At 48.3% G+C, this 17995-nt stretch overlaps 1 protein-coding gene across 1 annotated transcript in view; it reads right to left on the bottom strand.

Moving 5' to 3' along the window:
• Positions 1–2592: 2592 nt before the first annotated feature.
• Positions 2593–17995, bottom strand: part of LOC147880864 (ubiquitin carboxyl-terminal hydrolase 3-like) — a 33244-nt gene continuing 17841 nt past the window's right edge. The window contains exon 6 of the mRNA XM_087402426.1: positions 2593–3175. Within this exon, the coding sequence (XP_087258552.1) occupies positions 2767–3175 (409 nt within the window). The 3' untranslated portion in view covers positions 2593–2766. The remainder of the gene's footprint in view (positions 3176–17995) is intronic.

The raw sequence follows: 17995 nt of genomic DNA, 5'->3' as shown, positions 1-17995 counted from the left end.
TCTCAAGTGTATCCTCCTGTCACTGTGGGATGTAGAAAATTGTGTCTTTGTCAATATAGGTCTCTAAGAAACCCCCTGGGCTAGATTAGAGTGTCATTACAATTCCACACACCATCTTCAACCTACATTAGGAAAAAAGGGAGCTCATTTTGGGGCCTTTTAGAAGAGAGAGAAAATAGGCTCTCAACCAATTAGGAGTGGGCCAATGTAACGTTGAAAATTCAACAAAAGAAGATGAAAATAAGAAAAAGAAATAGTACTATATGTTCGTAGAAGCATGTCACATTAATGAGGTGATCTGATTTGAATCTTTAAAAATTTTATTTTCTGTGCAGAATTTGATGATTCTGACACCGCAGACGCGTCCCGAACGGCCCAAAACCCCAAGAACGGCACTGGAAACGCTGGAATCGGACATCCGGAGGCCCGGAAACAAAAAAGGTCGAAAAACGTGATTTGCAGCAAAATGCGATATGGCACTTTTGAAATTTCAAAAGGGGCCAGATCGCATTTTGCTGCAAATCCCACGTTTCGGCCTTTTTTGGCCGTTTCCGGGCCTCCGGATGTCCGATTCCAGCGTTTCCAGTGCCGTTTTTGGGGTTTTGGGCCGTTCCGGACGCGTCTGCGGTGTCAGAATCACCAAATCCTGCACAGAAAAGTGTTGCTCTTATATGAACATTGAATGTAAAGCATGTAAAAGAATATATTTATCCCTTTTCACACTGACATTTCTCATGCAAGTATCCATATTTTCTTGCTTTTGTAGAGAGAGAAAAGAGAAAATAGTGAATTTCTTACAGGGCCCCAAAATGAGCTCCCTTTTTTCCTAATGTTTTGTGCTCCCATTCTGCGAGTCAAACACCATCATGTGCTACCTAATTTCCCTTCTTCCCTTTCATCTCTCTGGCCTCTCTCAATGATCACTTTGCCATCTCTATAGACTGCCCATTTCCCTTCTTATTTGTTGCCATTACCCGCACTATTCAGTGCCTTCTATGCTCTTGTTGTACGAGTGTGAGATCATCATCAAAGAAAATCTTGGTGCCCTTCAATGTTACCCTCATGCACTCATGAGGAAGGAACTATCTGTGGTTGTCTGTAGTTTCACTACTATGGGCGTCGTAGGTGCATTTTCCTTACCCACTCTACACGCTGCTTCACAAGTCGGGTTGGACCCCATCTTGACAAAAACGACTTTAGCATTTGCCATGGGAGTAGATCCCTAACCAACATATTCAATGCCTTGCTACTTTGCCTCTTTTCTTCCTTCAAAGTTTCATATATGAACTCCTTTTTGGTTGCTATTGTGCCCTTTTTAACCATTTCTTTCCATGCAAGAATCTTCGCTTTCCCTTTTGTTGGTTACTTGCAAATCTGCCATTTCTTTCTTGATCTTCACTCTTAGATTTCAACTCATCAATGATCTTGCATCCCCCTCTGGTATACCCTTGGTGTCCTTGATTTGTCGTGTTTCAACAAACACGGCTTGCATTTTATTCGAGGCAAATCCGTTCTGCTTCCCATGCTATATTTCCTTCTCCCATTCCTCTATTTTGGCCTTCTCTTTCCTCCATTCTTCTTGCATCTTTCCTCTTTACTTTCACTTGAGATAATACATTATCTATCTGTAATTTTTCAGCTCGTAGGGTCACATTTGTGCTTCCAGATTCTCTATTTTCTTAATCAAGACCAAGCAGCTTTTATTGTGGTGATGACATCCGAGCTAGCCTTGGGTGCTAAATATGTTTGTCACATTACTTTCTAGAGCTTGCTTCTCCCATGTATCCTCTACACATCCCCAAGTAGGCATTGTGCAAAAGGAAATCAATTGAAAGCCCCATTTTTTTTCATAAAATGCCCAATATACCTGAAGTACCTTGAAATTCTTACATGTTTTGGTAGTTTCTTACTGTGCCCTAGTATTTCTTTGGACTTTGGAAGGTGCAACCACCACCACTGGGGGGGGCCTGGTACAAAAGCAACACAAGCAACAAAGTGGACTGGTAGACAAGCGATAGCAGTACGGGACCCTCGGAGGTCGTGACAAGTAGATGCTGAGGCAAACAGCAGAGAGAGAGAGAGAGACAGAGAGAGAGAGAGAGAAGGAGGCGGGGGGGGGGGGCGCGCATAGAAGGGACATAAAGCAAAAACAAGAGGGAGAAAAGTCCACAGAGAGAGAAATGCATAGAACGAGGACCAAAGAAGCCTACATTGGAGGGGAGATCCTACACATAAGCTGCATGGGAACTCAGCAGATAAAAAGAGAAAAGGGGGGGACGCGCACACACGGGGGAGAGAACAATGAAAATCATTCTCAAGCACTTATGATCTAATTGATGAATCATTATGAAATAGCCAAGACGGCAGCTCCTTACAAGCATGGTAGCCAAAAAGGGACCGATACTCGGGGAATAAAGAATAAATTCAAATTTTAAAAATGTAAAACTTACTTTTGCACTAACGCAACATCCTATGAAAGGCAAGATAGATCCTAAAAGTCTTGAATAGACATCGTTCTAATAGAACTGCTTTTTAAATATTTTTGTTTGCAACAATTGCATCATAGCTAATGACACAGATAATGTACAAGAAGCAGCAACTGAGCAGGTTGCTTCACCACAGTGCATTTGGTGTACAATTTTCTCAATCATATTGCCTTCATTTCCATGCCATGTTCTCGTATGCATGTTAAAAGTGTAAAACTTTATTGAACTGAAAATATACAGGATATCTATGTACACTGATGACCAAAAAAAGTTAATGATGTTATACCATTTGATCAAGCCTCTCATAAAACAAGATATACCCATGCTCAGAGTTGTTGGAGTACTCCTGGGTAGAACCAAAGAAAGTTTGCACTACAGACTCATCAATAATTTCAACATTCTCATCATCAAAGAAGAGCCAATGATTGTGGCTTTTCACCAAGCTAACATAATGACCATGGTTAGGACCTGTACCAACATGAACCACGACTGCAAATAGTGAATATTCTGCCTCTGAGCCAGGAGCATCATCTGTTGTGTTACAAAGCTTCAACTCCAATGGAAATACAACACGATAAGAAAGTTTCTTGTATCTGGCAAGCTGTTCAATGTATTTGAATCTCTTAAGATGAAGTGCAAGTATGTGAGGAGCAACCTTAATCTTCATTCTCTTTTGTGCCTCCTGCAAACTGCAGAAGAAAGTCAAGGATGGACAACCAAATTAAGCATTAAGAAAGTCTAGGATGTGCACAAACTGACAGCAGCACTCTTCAATGGTATGAACACTTTTCAGGTGCATGAACATGCATGCACAATAGTCGGCAGATACACCGTTTCTATCACCACATGTCAGGTTGAAAGTGCCAAAGCAAGGCCCTTCCGCAACAGAAAGACGAAAGAGAAGCAAAAAGAAAACAGCCATTATCCAAGGTCTCTTTCGGGTGATTGATAAACTAGTAAAAGTTCCAAGAAATTTCTGGAACATTCACTCACAAACTATAAAACAAAGAAGCACGCATAACATTGCTACACTGAGCTCTGGTCATCTTGGTCTTACACCTTGTCTCTTGGAACGTGAACGGGTTTCATTCTTCTGGCACCCGTGGTCCTAGGAAGCTCATCTTGAGACAGGAACTTCAACCAGCAGTGATTGGTCGCTTGGATATCCTCCTGCTCTAGGAGCATAAGCTTTCAGTGGCTCATACCCGTAGCTGCGAGAAGATCCTCCCTGGACGCTCGCACACTTATTGGGAGCCCTCAATCGTCGGTGCACAGGGGAGGAGTGGCGGTGTTTGCACTTCCGTTTGCGAGTCGGTTGCCCAGGTAGTTTTTGGCCATGGTACGTTGATCCCAGGCCGTGCACTTTGGGTTGGCCTAGAGTTGGAGGGCTCCAAAATAGGAATCCTCAACATCTATGCACCCACAGACCTCCGACGCAGAGCCACCTTCTGGAGGACACTCACAGAGATTCTCCCAGACATGGATTCGTGGATTGTTGGAGGTGACTTCAACAATCTGGAGACTTTGGAGGACCAGCAGGGCAGAGGAGCAGAGTTTACAGGTATAGCTCAGGCAGAGCAGTCCGCTTGGGACTCCTTTCTCTTCGCAACAGGAGGTAGGGACAGCTGGAGAGACCCGTCCCGCCGATGGCACGGGAGCTTGGACTTCTCATGGGGCTTCCGCAGGGAAGGGGGCAGACTTCTGGGAGATTGGACAGATTTTATATCAGTGATTGGGCCATCAGCAGAGGTGGTCAGGTGGGTGTAGTGCCAAGGACGACGCTCTCCGACCACGCACCAGTGCTCTTATCACTAGACTCGGCAGCTCAGTCCCTTCCTCCCCGTTCGTGCAGGATTCCTGATTCCATCTTCTCTAGGGAGGAGGTGCGCAGTAGTATCGGTAGCCTTTGGGACAGAGATTGGGGCGGGTGCGTGGATCTGGTAGAGTCGGTGGCGCAAGCTCTACAGGAGTCCAGCCAGATTTGCCACCTCGCAGCCCTTCAGGTTCGCCAAGAGTGGTGGGGCAGAGAGAGAGCTCTTCGTAGGGACCTCGCCTCCATTCAGCGGCTCCAGCAGGCAGCTCCGGGTTCGGAGGAGCTTCGGATCCAGGCCCTTCGAGCCAGAGCCCTTCTTGAGGAGACTCTCCAGCATCGCTCAGAGTTTTCTTATCATGCCTCTCTCTCCTACTGGGCTCGGAAGGACGACCGGATGAGCAAAGAGTTCTTCAGGACGCATGGCCAGAGGGCAGCAGGTAACCAGCTCCGGAGTCTTAGGACAGCGGAGGGGCACATCATTACGGACCAGGAAGAGGTCTTGGGGTTGGCTACCGACTTCTACAGGACTCTTTTCCAGTAGGAGCAGCTTGCACCCCGCATTAGACGTTCCCGCGAGGAGGTGTGGAGGCACATTCCGACCCTTGTTCAGCCCAGCATGCAGGCGACGCTGATGGCACCATTCACCACTGTCGAGATGCAGGAGGCCTTGATGGCCATCGATGGGCAGAAATGCCTTGGTGAGGATGGGCTTTCTAGAGCTTTCTTCACCTCTTTCTGGGATCAGATCCATCACCCCTCCTAGCAGCCCTCCAGAGGATTTTCAGCAGCGGTCATATGCCAGAGAGCCTCTCTTCGGGTTTGATCTACCTCATCCCAAAGGGGGGAGATCGACAGGAGATCCGTCAGTGGCACCCAATCACTCTCCTCACCACTGCCTATAAAATCCTTGCCAAGATGATCAGCGCCAGAGATCGGCCTCTACTTCCTGACCTCATTCATGACACTCAGACAGGCTTTGTCCAGGATCGCAGTATCCTTCGCAGTATCCTGGGTAATGTCTTCACCTTCTCAGAGGCGACAGAGTGGGCTCAGCACAGCCGGTCGCACTTAGCCATCCTACTTCTCGACTTTGAGAAGGCCTACGATCGAGTGGACTGGTCCTTCCTGGAGGGTACTTTGGAGAGACTTGGATTTCCACTGGGATGGATTCAGGGTATCTCAGCGTTATACAGTTTAGCTTCCAGCAGGGTCATCATCGGCGGCAGGATGGGAGAGCGTTTTCGATTGGAGAGATCAGTGCGTCAGGGTTGCCCCCTCGCTCCTTACATGTTTCTCTTCTTCGCCGAGGCGATGACATACTATCTTCGGGTGAGGTCGACAGGGACCCGGGGTGTTCGCCTTCCCATCAGGGAGGACACGGAGCTCCTGGACTCGGAGGATGCAGATGACACAGCGCTGTATGTTCAGGATGATGAGATGATGCTGGAGAGGGTGAGACTGGCCTTAGAGGTCTTCTGTTCGGCAACCGGTGCGAAAATCAACTTGAACAAATCAGTTGGTTTTCTCACAAACCCTGGGGCATGCTCACAGTGGGGGAGGTTTTTGGGTTTCAGATGGATCCCGCGGGGGCAGACTACTAGATATCTCAGCTTTCAAGTCGGCCTGGATATCATGCCAGCCGTGCTCTTGTAGTCAACCAGGTTCTCCTGGCCACGGCCTGGTATGTGGCCTCTTGTTGGTGCTTCTCGCGATCCTGCGTGGCACAGCTCAGGAGGATGGTCCGGAATTTCCTGTGGTCTGGGGGGGATGGTCTCAGAGATACCAGAGCCAGGGTAGCCTGGCAGACAGTCATTCTTCCGCAGGCTGAGGGTGGCTTGGGGGTCATTGATCCGGAGCTTCAGAGTCAGGCCCTGCTGGGCAAGTTAGTTATCCGCGGTTTGACCCCGGGGGGGCAAACGTGGAAGATGTTACTTCAGCAGGGGATCAGTTCTTGCGTCCCGCGCCGAGGCGGAGAGTGGCTACTATCCCTCCGGTGGATCTTCACCTCTGCACCGCTTACTCGCCCCCGCTCTACGCTCATTCGTAGCCTTCTCACGGTTTGGAGGCGACTCCGTCTCAGTCTCCTCCAATCGCCTCCTAGCAGTCAGGAGGAGATCGACCGCCAGCCGCTCATCTGGAACGATCAGGTCAGAGATGCCTTGGGCCTTTAGTTGGGGGAGAGGTCACATATCTCGTGGGACGGCTGGATGCGGGGGCCTGCCCGGTCCCTTCGAGTTTGGAGCGACACTTACAGACACTTGGAGACCGTTGCTCTAGCAGCCGCAGCCGGAGGTGTCCGTGGAGCTCAGATGAGACGCACAGAGATAGATGGCGCGATTCCTGCCGGTTGGTTGGTTCCACCCGAGATTCAGATCCTCATGCCTGGTGATGCCCGTTGGCTTGGACAGTTCACCCCTCGTGGCATCCCACTGGTGGTTGCAAGCAGGCTGGACGACACCTCTGTATCCTTCTTCGCGGTTTTGGGGGATGGCCGACTCAGGAGAGAGGGTGTACTCATCGACCCCCTTCTCTCGTGGCAGAGGGTTCGTGTCGTAGGCCTCGTGGGGAAGGTTTGGCGGATCGATCCTAGTATAGAGCAGGATCAGCTGCAGCTTTGGCGCCTTTGGCTTTGGGAGGGGCGGGCCCTGTCAGAGCTTGATTGGGACCCAGGTGAGTGGAGATGGCCAAAGGTTGTGGCAGGCCAGGGGCCGACCCCTTTCTTCGCTTACAGCACGAAACTGGGCAGGAGAGTTCTCGGGAGGATGCAGAGCCGACCGCCCACCCAGCGGCCCAGTTGGTATTCTCAGGGTATTTCCAGGCTATTTTTGCAGGCCTTCTGGAAGGCCTTGTGGGAGAGCTAGCGGCCGCGGAAGATTTCCTACTTCCTTTGGCTACTCGCCCACAAGGATCTTCCAGTGGGGAGCTGGTTGCGGCAGATTGGTCAGGATGGACTCTATCAGATTTGTCATGAGGACGAGGAGTCACCAAAGCACTGCCTGTGGAGCTGCACTCGCACCCAGGACGTGTGGAGGTGGGCCTCCGGGATCCTTACTCGCACAGCTTCGGAGTTAGGTTTGATCACCTGGGACGCGTTCTGCTGGTGCAGCACCACACCTGGCTATCATCAGTTGTTCGAGGCAGGCCCGCAGGACCCTATGTTCCTTATCACACAGGGGACTTGGGGGCCGCTTGAGGGCATCCCGCAGCACTTGGCAGAGGCGGACACACGATCTCAGGTGAGGCCGCCAGTCTGGGAGATTATTAGCAGCATCGTCGGATGGCACATTTGGACTTCGCGCTGCGCGCAGATCCTCGGTGGTACCTCTCTTTCGACTGCCCAGGTCATGACCGACATCTGGAGCGAGATTATCCACACGCTCAGAGGCCAGTGGGACCAGATCCAGGGGGATTCCCGGGCTGGCCGGGAGAAGCGGAGACGCTTCCTCCGAGATTGGGATACGCAGGGCCTCTTCTTCGAGCATACTTCTCAGGGCCTTCAGTGGAGCTACTCACCGCCTCTCTGGCTGTTTATCCACACCCGCCTGATCCCTCCGTGAGAGAGAGCTTTTTGTTTCCACTTAGGGCTGCGTCCGATTTGTGAACGCAGCCCCGTCAGCTGCAAAACTGACTTTTATGTATCTTGTTTTTTCGAAGTAATATAATCAGCACTGTTTTTTCGGGGGGAAAAAAAAAATCCATAGCCTGGCGAATATTAGCTCTCGCAAGTGCTAGCATCTCCCGCATCTGAACTACAAAGTTCGCGGCACTAGGCACCTTCTGAGGTACTCCAACTATAGTTGGATTGACTGGTCTATAACCATAGTTCAGCTCAAACGGACTGAACCCGGTAGATGAATGTTTTCTATCATTGTAGGCAACTCCAATAATGGCAACCACTTGTCCCACGTATGTTGCCTCAATGACACATATGCCCTCAGCATATCCTCTAAAGTCTGGTTGACTCTCTCCGTCTGACCATCCGTCTCAGGATGATCCCCACTACTCATTCCCAACTCAGTCCTTAGTGTCTCAAATACCGCTGTCCAAAAATGACCGGTAAATCTGACATCTCTGTCTGACACTATGGATCTAGGCAATCCATGCAGACGAAATATATGTCTAATGAACAAATCCGCCACTTGCGGGGCACTAACAGACTCTCTAGTCGGAATGAAGTGAGCCATCTTGGTTAGACGATCAACCACCACAAGGATAGAATCATACCCTCCCTGTGTCGTAGGCAGCCCTACAATAAAGTCCATGGAAATGCTCTCCCACTTACTTAGTGGTATTTCCAAGGGCTGTAAAAGTCCGGGTGGCTTCACCCACTCAGCCTTACTTACATGACACGAGAAACACCGTGTCACATATTCATGAATATGCTTTTTCATCTTTGGCCAACAGAAATCTCGCTTCACGAGATCATGTCTTCTCGACTTCTGGATGTCCCGCACACGGGCTATCATGGCATTGTCGAATGACTCTTTGCCTGAGATCATTCTGACTAGGTACTACAACCTTGCCATTTCTAACTAGCATCCCATCCCTTATGGTATATCTTGCATAAGTTTGGCCTTTTCTGGATGCCACGTCATCCTTTTCACTTTCCCCGGGTTTTAACACATGAGCTTTAGGCCATAAGCTCTGGACAAACTCGTCCACTTTTTGAGTTTCTCTTATCTCGGTCATTAGAGCACTCTCTAATACCGTGAAACTCAGGTTGTGCATAATGCGAGACAACGCATCAGCAACCTTGTTATCTTTTCCTCTTCGGTACCGAATCGTTAGATTAAACTCCTGCATGAGCTCTGCCCACCTAGCTTGGCGGCCCCTCAAGTCAGGCTGTTTACAAAAATGTTTCAGAGTATCATGATCCACATCCACATAAAACTCTGAACCATACAAGTAATGCCTCCATGTTTTCAAAGCATGGATAACAGCATACAACTCCAATTCATGAGTTGGCCAATTCCTTTGAGAGGGAGAAAGCTTCTTGCTTTCAAAGGCTACTGGCCTTCCCTCTTGAAGGAGAACTGCTCCTACCGCAATGCCACTTGCATCGGTTTCTAGGAACAACGGTTTCTGGGGATCAACTATTTTTAACACCGGTCCTGTGACCACAGCTTGTTTTATGGTGTTAAAACTTTCTTGTTGATTCTGTCCCCAAATAAAAGGTACTTTATCTGAGGTCAGATCAGTCAATGGCGATACTATTCCGGAATATCCTTTGATATGCCTTCTATAAAACTGGACAAATCCCAAGAATGATCGCAACACGGTCAGACTCTGAGGGATTGGCCAAGTTAGTATCGCAGCCACTTTCTTCGGATCCATTTCTACCCCCTGTGGAGTAATTATGAATCCTAAATACTCAAGTCTAACCATACACAGTATAGTTTTCTTTTTATTTACATAAAGACTGGCTTTCCTCAAAGTACTGAACACTACTCTTAAGTGTTCACGATGCTCAGTAAGACTTTTACTGAATATCAGGATATCGTCAATAAAATGTACTACGAACTTTTCGATATACAGACGTAGTAAATCGTTCATAAGCATGACGAAGGTCGCTGGAGCATTGGTAAGTCCAAAGGGCATTACCAAAAACTCATAATGACCAAACCTGCTTCTGAAAGCGGTTTTATGCACATCCTCGGCTCTAATCCGGATCTGATGGTAGCCACACTTAAGATCTATCTTGCTGAAAACCACAGCTCCATGTAATGCATCTAGCAAATCATCAATCCGAGCCATCGGATACCTGTGCTTAACAGTGATATTATTCAATGCTCTGTAATCTATACAGAGGCGAAACGTATCATCCTTTTTCTTCTTTAATATCACTGGCGAAGCAAAAGGTGAGAAACTTGGTTGAATCTGCCCCAACTTGCGGTATTCTTCCAGTTGTCTACGCACCTCCGCCTCTTCAGTAAAGCTCATTCTATAGGGAGGTCTATTTACAGGTTCTGCCCCCGGGATCAGTTCAATCTTATGTTGAACATTCCGCTCTGGAGGTAACCCATAAGGTAGTTCATCCCTAAAACATTCAGAGAACTCCTCTGTTATAAGATTAGCCAGCTTGGCCATCTCATCACTTTGCGTAACATCAGTGCTAACCGAAGAATCATCAACCGGCTCTACCGATGCTGTGCAAAGGAATAAAAACTCTACTTGAGCTTTTCTGATTTCCATCACGGAAACCAACGGTCCCTGAGGTATATCTTTTTCACCTCGCAAGACATAAAGCACATCATTCATCTTGAATTGATATACGTGCTTTTTCCAATCAATGGCTGGATTCTTCCTAGAAAGCCACGCCATACCCAGGGCTATATCTGCATGAGCAAGCTTGGTCATTTCAAAATCAAGCTTCTCCGCATAGTCCTGAATCCGAAGCTCCAACTGGGTAACCCTTTGGTTCCATACTTCAGTTAAACTTCCGTCCGCCATCCTGACTGTATACGCATAGTCAGATGGACTTGTCTTTAATTTCAGCCTCTTCACGAGCTTGGAGTTAATCACATTGTGAGTTGACGCCGAGTCAAACAACACAATGACATCATGATTGGCCACTTGCCCTTTCATTTTAATTAACTCCGTATCATTAAAGGCTGTATACCCCGTTGCTGTGGGCTTAGATAGGATGTTATCAGGTGCACTCGTCACTAGCTTAGCAACAGACACACATAACAAACAAGGTACTAACCTCTGAGAAGGTCCCACCAGTTGCATCTGCATATGTTCCGCATTGGGACTCTCCTGCATTTCCACATCGCATTCAGATATTATCATATTAGCCGTGCGACGGTCTTTATCCAGTGGACAATCCTTCCACTGATGTCGCTGAAGGCAGCCGAAGCACAATCCTTCTTTTCTAGCTTTCTCTTTTTGTTCAGGGGTCAACGAGGACTTTGACCAAGCCCGGGCTGCCATTGGAGTTATTTTTCTTTTCACCCCAACGGTGGTACTTGTTTTTGCTGGTCCCTCAACCGGCTTCACCTGCTTGGTTTGGCCACTTGGCTGCGAGACACTTGTCTTTGAAGTCCATTTCCTCTGAAATCCCCCTTTTTTCGGGTACTCATACTGAGTCCCTGCCTGCACAAATCCACCAAATCTACCTCTGGCATCCTCATAGTTCAGGGCTACTGCAATAGATTCATCTAATGTAGTCACATATTTAGCCCGAACTTCCATTTTGATCTTGTCGTTCAGTCCATAGATATAGTCTTTTAACTGAACCGACATAGGGAGAGGGTCTGTTATTTTCATGACACATTCCCGGAATTTGTCAGTGTACTCTGCCACCGACAGACTCCTCTGACGAAGATTTCTGTAAGCATCCCAAGCCCGGGAGTCTTCATCAGGTGGTAGAAAGTGTTTCTTGAATTCAGCTTTAAACCCTTCCCAGGTGGTAGGAGCAACTTGATCCTTCTGTTGCTTTATCCACCATCTATCCGCTGCCTCAATAAATAGGTGTGTGGCCTCACGGATTTTCTTTAGATCAGATCTAATTTCACAAATGGCGAAGGCTTCTTCCCACTTGTGTAACCAAACCTCGATCACATCAGAGCTGCGCTCGGTCATCCGACCAGCGTACTTCTCCGGTCTATAATTAGCGATATTAGGCACTTTGACCCTTGCACGCTCTAATGAATGTATACTGGGCTCTGGCTCTGCTGGAGCTTTGCCCATATCAATTCTAGACGGTCTAGCCGACAAGGCTTGCACCATCTCCCTGATCTCATTCTGACCAGCATTCACTTGAAGCTGCTAGTTCATAATCTGCTGTAAAGCATCTTCTAATATCGAAATCCTACCGATCAAAGTAGGTGCTGTGTGATGTGACATCTGTTGTGTAGACTGTGCTCTAGACTCACTAGGATTCACCCTAGAATTCTGTCCTTCTGCCTCCATAGTTTAAAAAGAGAAAATGGTTTTTTTTTTTCAGATCTCCCTTTTTTTTTTTTAAATAAATGCACGAAATTAGGCGACAGTCTCTGTTGTAGAAAACAAATCAACAACCGCCCAAAATTTGTATAGAGGGAAAAAAATGCTCCCTGGAAATTCCTCGCATATTAAGTGGGCGCGCGCTTCACTCTTAGACAAACTCAAAGGCAGTGACTTTCGCTTCCCGATTTTCCCTGTGTGTAAGTCCGTCACGTCAACAGCGCTCAGAGTTAACTAGTAGATCACCCGGTCAGCATCGACATCTACATCCCGACCCTTCGCCTTCGTTACGTCAACTATGACCCCCAGGCCTTCGTTCCGTTCCACCTCCTATTGTCTGCACGCAGTCGTCCGTCGATATTCCACGAGGTAGATAATCCGCTGACTAAAGGAGGTCCCGTAAACTCGTTGACGGACCACGTTCTTGCAGCAAATGTGCGTCAATCCTACGCCTTCGCAGACGAACGTCCACGTCACGACTGCTGTAGTGGCCAGGTCATCGCTCGCTACTCTGAGACGCCCGTCGATGCTTGCTCGCAATCTTCAACCACCCCGTCACGGACAGCCCGCGTTACCTCTGCTCCCAATCTGCAATCGTCTTCCACAGTCTTTGAAGGCTACGATGGTCTTCGTGGAGCCCGTCGACGAGCAGCCGCTGATATTCTCTCCGCCTGCTGTTCGTCACAGCCTAACGAGCCCCTACCCTTACCTTCCGCTCTGATACCAACTGATAGAAACTCTATTCCCTAAAACCCATTCAGATCACGGGCGATGGCATCTATTATTTCCACCCAGCCTACTCTCCTAGATCGCATAATATCGTTTCATACGTCCTTTTTTTCCTTCCTTATGCACATCCACGAGACCCTCATCTCCCTAGATGGTTCCCCTTGCCAAATGTCATCATTTTAGCCTTTCCACTTGGTGCACCATTTACCCCTCTCTTGGGGCACATTTAAAACCACTTGCCCCTTGGCATTATTGCACATTTAGGTGCACCTAGGCCTTAGCACTCAGAACCACCTAGTCAATGCCATTTCACCCTCACCTAGGACCTTGGCAGTTACTTCTCTTGACCGTTTCATTTACGCACATTAACTATTACAAAAGTTGGTCATCTAAGAGAAAATGCCCACCGATCTTTCCGAGGTCATGCTATCTCGGCTAGAGCATAACACAAAGCAAATGAGAGAAAGGCAATCTCTCAAAATTAACTAACAAAAATCTGCCCAAGCTTCAAAGCTTATCCCTGCAAGAGACTCTACTGTCCCAATGTGTACCTGTTGCAAGAAAATCTCCATGCAAGAGACTCTACTGTCCCAATGTGTACCTGTTGCAAGAAAATCTCCAAAGGCAACACTAGGCCTTCCAAGGCAACACGAGGCCTTTCCAAAATGCAAATGAAGCAAAAATTGGAAAGAGTCAATGCAACAACAGTTTACCCAATGATGTAGCCTGAAAGGACAGCAGTGAAAGGCTCTGAATGCGAGCAAATAAGGGCTGGAAATGAGAATTACAGCAAAAGAAAGTGAGGAGAGCACTTAGAAATGGAGAGAAAGAGATCCAATGGAGGAGAACTCGCAGCCCAAGGCAAAGGGATACCAAATGAGGATGAATGAGCTCAAGGAGTGGACTCCAGATCACTTCAACACGCTCCAAATGGCTTCAACAGCCGGCACGTAGCTCGAGGCAGCAAGAAAACTGCTCCGAAGGGCTTCAACAGCCGGCACGCAGATCAAGGCAGCTCCCAAACGCTGGCACGCTTCACCAAACAGCTCCACAATGCAAGAAAACTTCGAAATGGCTGTCACGAACCCCGAGGAAGACCCATACAGCAGTAAATACTGACACAGCAGTTCCGTACAGCAATTATGGGCATGTACGGTAGCCGTACTGAATTAAATGCAACCCTGATAGGTCCGTACAGCAGTTAATGAGCCACTGACAGGTCCGTACAGCTGCAGGACAGCAATAAATGCAGGTAAAAATCGTCCGTACAGCCCTGTACAGGGTGTACGGATGGCCGTACAGGCACACTTATGAGGCGGAAGTAGGAATCAATGCCGTACTGCTGTACGGATTCATAAGGCAGATGCAGCTCCGAAATGCTCCAAAATGCTCCGAAATAGGTCTTCCTTTGTAGCAGGCACTCCAAAATGCAAGCTTCCCGTGACAGAAATGCTTGGAGAAGCCACAGATGCTCACAAATGTGTAGAAGACCAGCAAACCAGCAACAAACACACTGCCAAACAGCTCCCAATGGCTCCAGAAGGGCTCCAGGTGACTGGAAATGGTTAGAGGGTGGATACCTAACCTGCTCTGATACCACTGTTGAGTGTAGGAAGCAATGGAAGCTCATAAATGAGTGTAAGAAGCTAAAAAACGAGCTGCTATGATCAAAAATGCTGCAAGTACAAGTGTGGAGGCTCAAGGGAGAGCCAACATAACAAAACACTAGGGCTAACTGCCCTAACTGGACTAAGTGTCCTAACTGACCTAGATGGTACATAAACTAACTGTACCAATAGTCCTAAACTCACTATAACTAGGCCTACAAGGCACATACCAAGGTATAAGTGGCATCTATGGATTACCCATGAGATGGCCTACAGTTGTCCCCCTCATAATGAGTGAACAACCTGGAGTCTTCCAGGCACCATGCTCTGAGGGTCTATTTCAACCCGTCCTTCCTTTGGCAAGGTGTGCAACAAATGAATATTTCCAGATAACCTGGACCATGAACTCTCACTGAGTTCTCAAGCACATACTCTTCTGGCTTCAGTACACTTTGTCCATCACCTTCCAACAATCTATGGCCGAGATTTGAAGAAGCAACCACACTTCCCCTTCTGCCTTCGAAGAAGGCCAATTCCTTCCAATCTCGCATTACCTAAGACAAATGAAGAGCAGAGTCTTTCCACAGCATGCTATAAAGGCTCAAATGAAGAACATCAAGTACATACCAGATCCTTGTACTGCCTATACGCTTGCTCTGAAAGCAAACCATGCACCTCATCGAGGCACCCACCAACAACCTCTGTAATCCTGTACTGTCCCCTTCTGAAGTACATCATCCATCTGAACATGAGACCCCAGGGCACTCCATGGAATCCACCCTCGTGTCAGTGTCAACAGCCACGCACCTGGAAGATACCAAGCACTCCATGCTCTCCTTCACCTTCACAAACGCATCTGACTCCTCGTCGACCCACATCTCAATGTCAGACATCATCATTGTGGTTTCTAGGTCAACATATCTAATCTCAGTAACACACGGAGATGTTACCACAAACAACTCTTCGATTACCACATTTGCTTTGGCCTTTGTATCACCCTCTGAATCTGGGTCGGACTCCTTCCTTTTGTTTTTCTGATCCACCTTCTTCTTTCTACATTCCTTCGCAAAATGTCATGGCGTGTCACAATAGAAGCACTTCTTCTTTCGCTTTCTCTTGGAAGTGTCCTCGTCAACAGAGTCGTCTTTCTTGGACTTACCACTGTTAGGCTTGCCCTTTCCTTTGCCAGCGTAATCCTTCGCCAGCAACGCCTTGTCGTCTTTGTCGTTGTTGTAGAGCTTCTCCCTAGTTTCCTCCTGTAGCAGTACCCAACTCCTCAAAAGTCAAAGGTTTGGTCCTCTGTCCTACTATCACAGTCGTAACAAAGCTTTTGAAACTCCGAGGTAGCCTCCTCAATACCATCAAGGCCAAATGGCATGAGTCCACCTTCTGACCAACTGATGCCAGTTGATCCCTCACCACCTTGACCTTCGTCAAGTGGCTATGTATCGAATCTCCCTTATCCATATCAAGGTTGTAGAGCTGATGCTGAAGAAGCAAGATCCGGGATGTGTTATCTGTCTCGTACAAATCCTTCATAGTGACCCACACCTCTACTGACGTCTTGGCCATCTGGATGTGAGGAAGTACAGAGTCTGCCGTAGTTCCTATGATCAATGCCAAGGCACGGGCATCTCTGTCTTCCCAAGCTTCGAGCTCCTCTCCGTCTACTTCCATGAGTATATTCCTCTGTTTGTCCACCATGTCCTCGAGCTTCGCCTCCACTCCCGTTGTCAATTTCCACAGCTTTCGAGCCACTAAATGACTCCGGATCTTCACCTTCCAGATCGAGTAGTTTGTCCTGTCCAGTTTTCCCAGACTCTCCAAAGTTAGGGATGGTGAAAGAAAGAAATCTGGGGGAGGAGCAAGGGGTTGAAGAGGTTGTAGAGGTCGACATCTCTACTGCTAAACCACACAGCAAAGTCAATCAAACTCAGCTTTTAGTAGACTAGAACTCCTTATGCACCTGACTGAACCTGAGTCACCCTCCTTCTCGCAAGGGCACTGTTCTCCATTCGTGGAATTCGATTCCCAAGAGCTTCTGAATGTCGTCCTTCAGCAAGGTCCCTGCCTTTAGGCTCCCACACCTCTGAACCTCCTACTTGGGCTCTGATACCTGCTCCACTGCTCCAAACTGCTTATGAAAGGCTGCTCCAGAAGATGTGAATGAGGACCTGGAGGCCCTCCTTTCATAGGCCCCCAAGGGGCTGTCATAAAACCGACCAGCCAGCCTCATCCTGGCGGACCAGTCTGCTTGCTGGCCGACTTGGTTAGCTGGTCCAACCAGCCCTATATAAGGGCCTTTGCCAGGCCCTTTTGGGCTGCTGGCTTTGTCCCTGTCTACGCCTATTGCAGGCCCATGTACTGCTGCTCCAGGTCTCCCATGCAGGCGCCTATTGGCCCTGCTCATGCTGTCACCTGTGCGTCTCTGCCAGCCCCATGCGCTGCTCTTTGCAGGCGCCTTTTGCTGCGCCACATGCGGCCTCTGTCCCGCCACCTGTGCGCCTCTTTTAGGGGCCTGTTCCAGCCCATACACACATGCTTTTGCCTCTGCCAGGCTGTTGTGCTGCCAACATGGCAGCCCCTTTAGCCCTTTCCCTATGAGGTGCTGCCCATGTGGCAGCCCCCTCTCCACCATGAGTCTCCTGCCCACATGGCAGCCAAGATGCTATCCATGTGGCAGGTCATTCCACCTATGGTTCACCCCCCCAATGCACTCCTCATTTGGGGGCTCACAGATAGGGAGGTGACCATTCCAACAAGAATCCTAAATGCGGACACATACACAATGCAAGTGCGTATACATACACAAGATTCTCAGCCATTTTATGAGCAAGCCGATTGCATTTCACTGAATGGCTGAACTATAGGTGGACCAATTCTGCTCTGCTGCAGAGGAACTCAATACTTCTGAGAGGAGCCTGATCACCAACTTTTGGAAATGAGGGGTATCTGCACCATAGTTCTCCCACCAAATAATAGGAGAAAGATACTCTCTGTCTGACGAAGTAGGGAGCAACGCACCCACTTGGCCCAGATACATTAACATCTGAACAGTAGGGGTTGGATTCCCTCCAGAGCCCCCCATTGGGAAAGCTTCTTCATCACCGCCGATTTGCGTAGAAATTTCTGGAGGAGGCTCTGGAAATCCCTCAGAAATAGAAAGATCACTCTTTTCTTTTGGCTTTCTATTCATAGAGGGATTGCAGTGAACCTGTGGAGATCAAGGTTTGGGGCTGATCCCACTTGTCCTCGATGTCATTCTGCACAGGAGTCAGTGCAACATTGCCTTTGGGACTGCAGTCAGGCGAGGACTGTTTGGAAAGGGGTTGCTCGATACTCAGCATCTTTCACACTTCCCCTTTCTTCATGACTTCGGGCTCGGTCGCATGGTTATCTCTTACCGGGCCCCA

This window comes from Dipteris shenzhenensis, chromosome 31, assembly GCF_047967505.1.
Source record: "Dipteris shenzhenensis isolate YYH24624 ecotype China chromosome 31, Dip_SZ_1.0, whole genome shotgun sequence".
Classification (NCBI taxonomy): Eukaryota; Viridiplantae; Streptophyta; class Polypodiopsida; order Gleicheniales; family Dipteridaceae; genus Dipteris; species Dipteris shenzhenensis.
The sequence above is the reverse complement of the archived record's forward strand: the minus strand, read 5'-3'. Positions and strand labels throughout refer to the sequence as shown.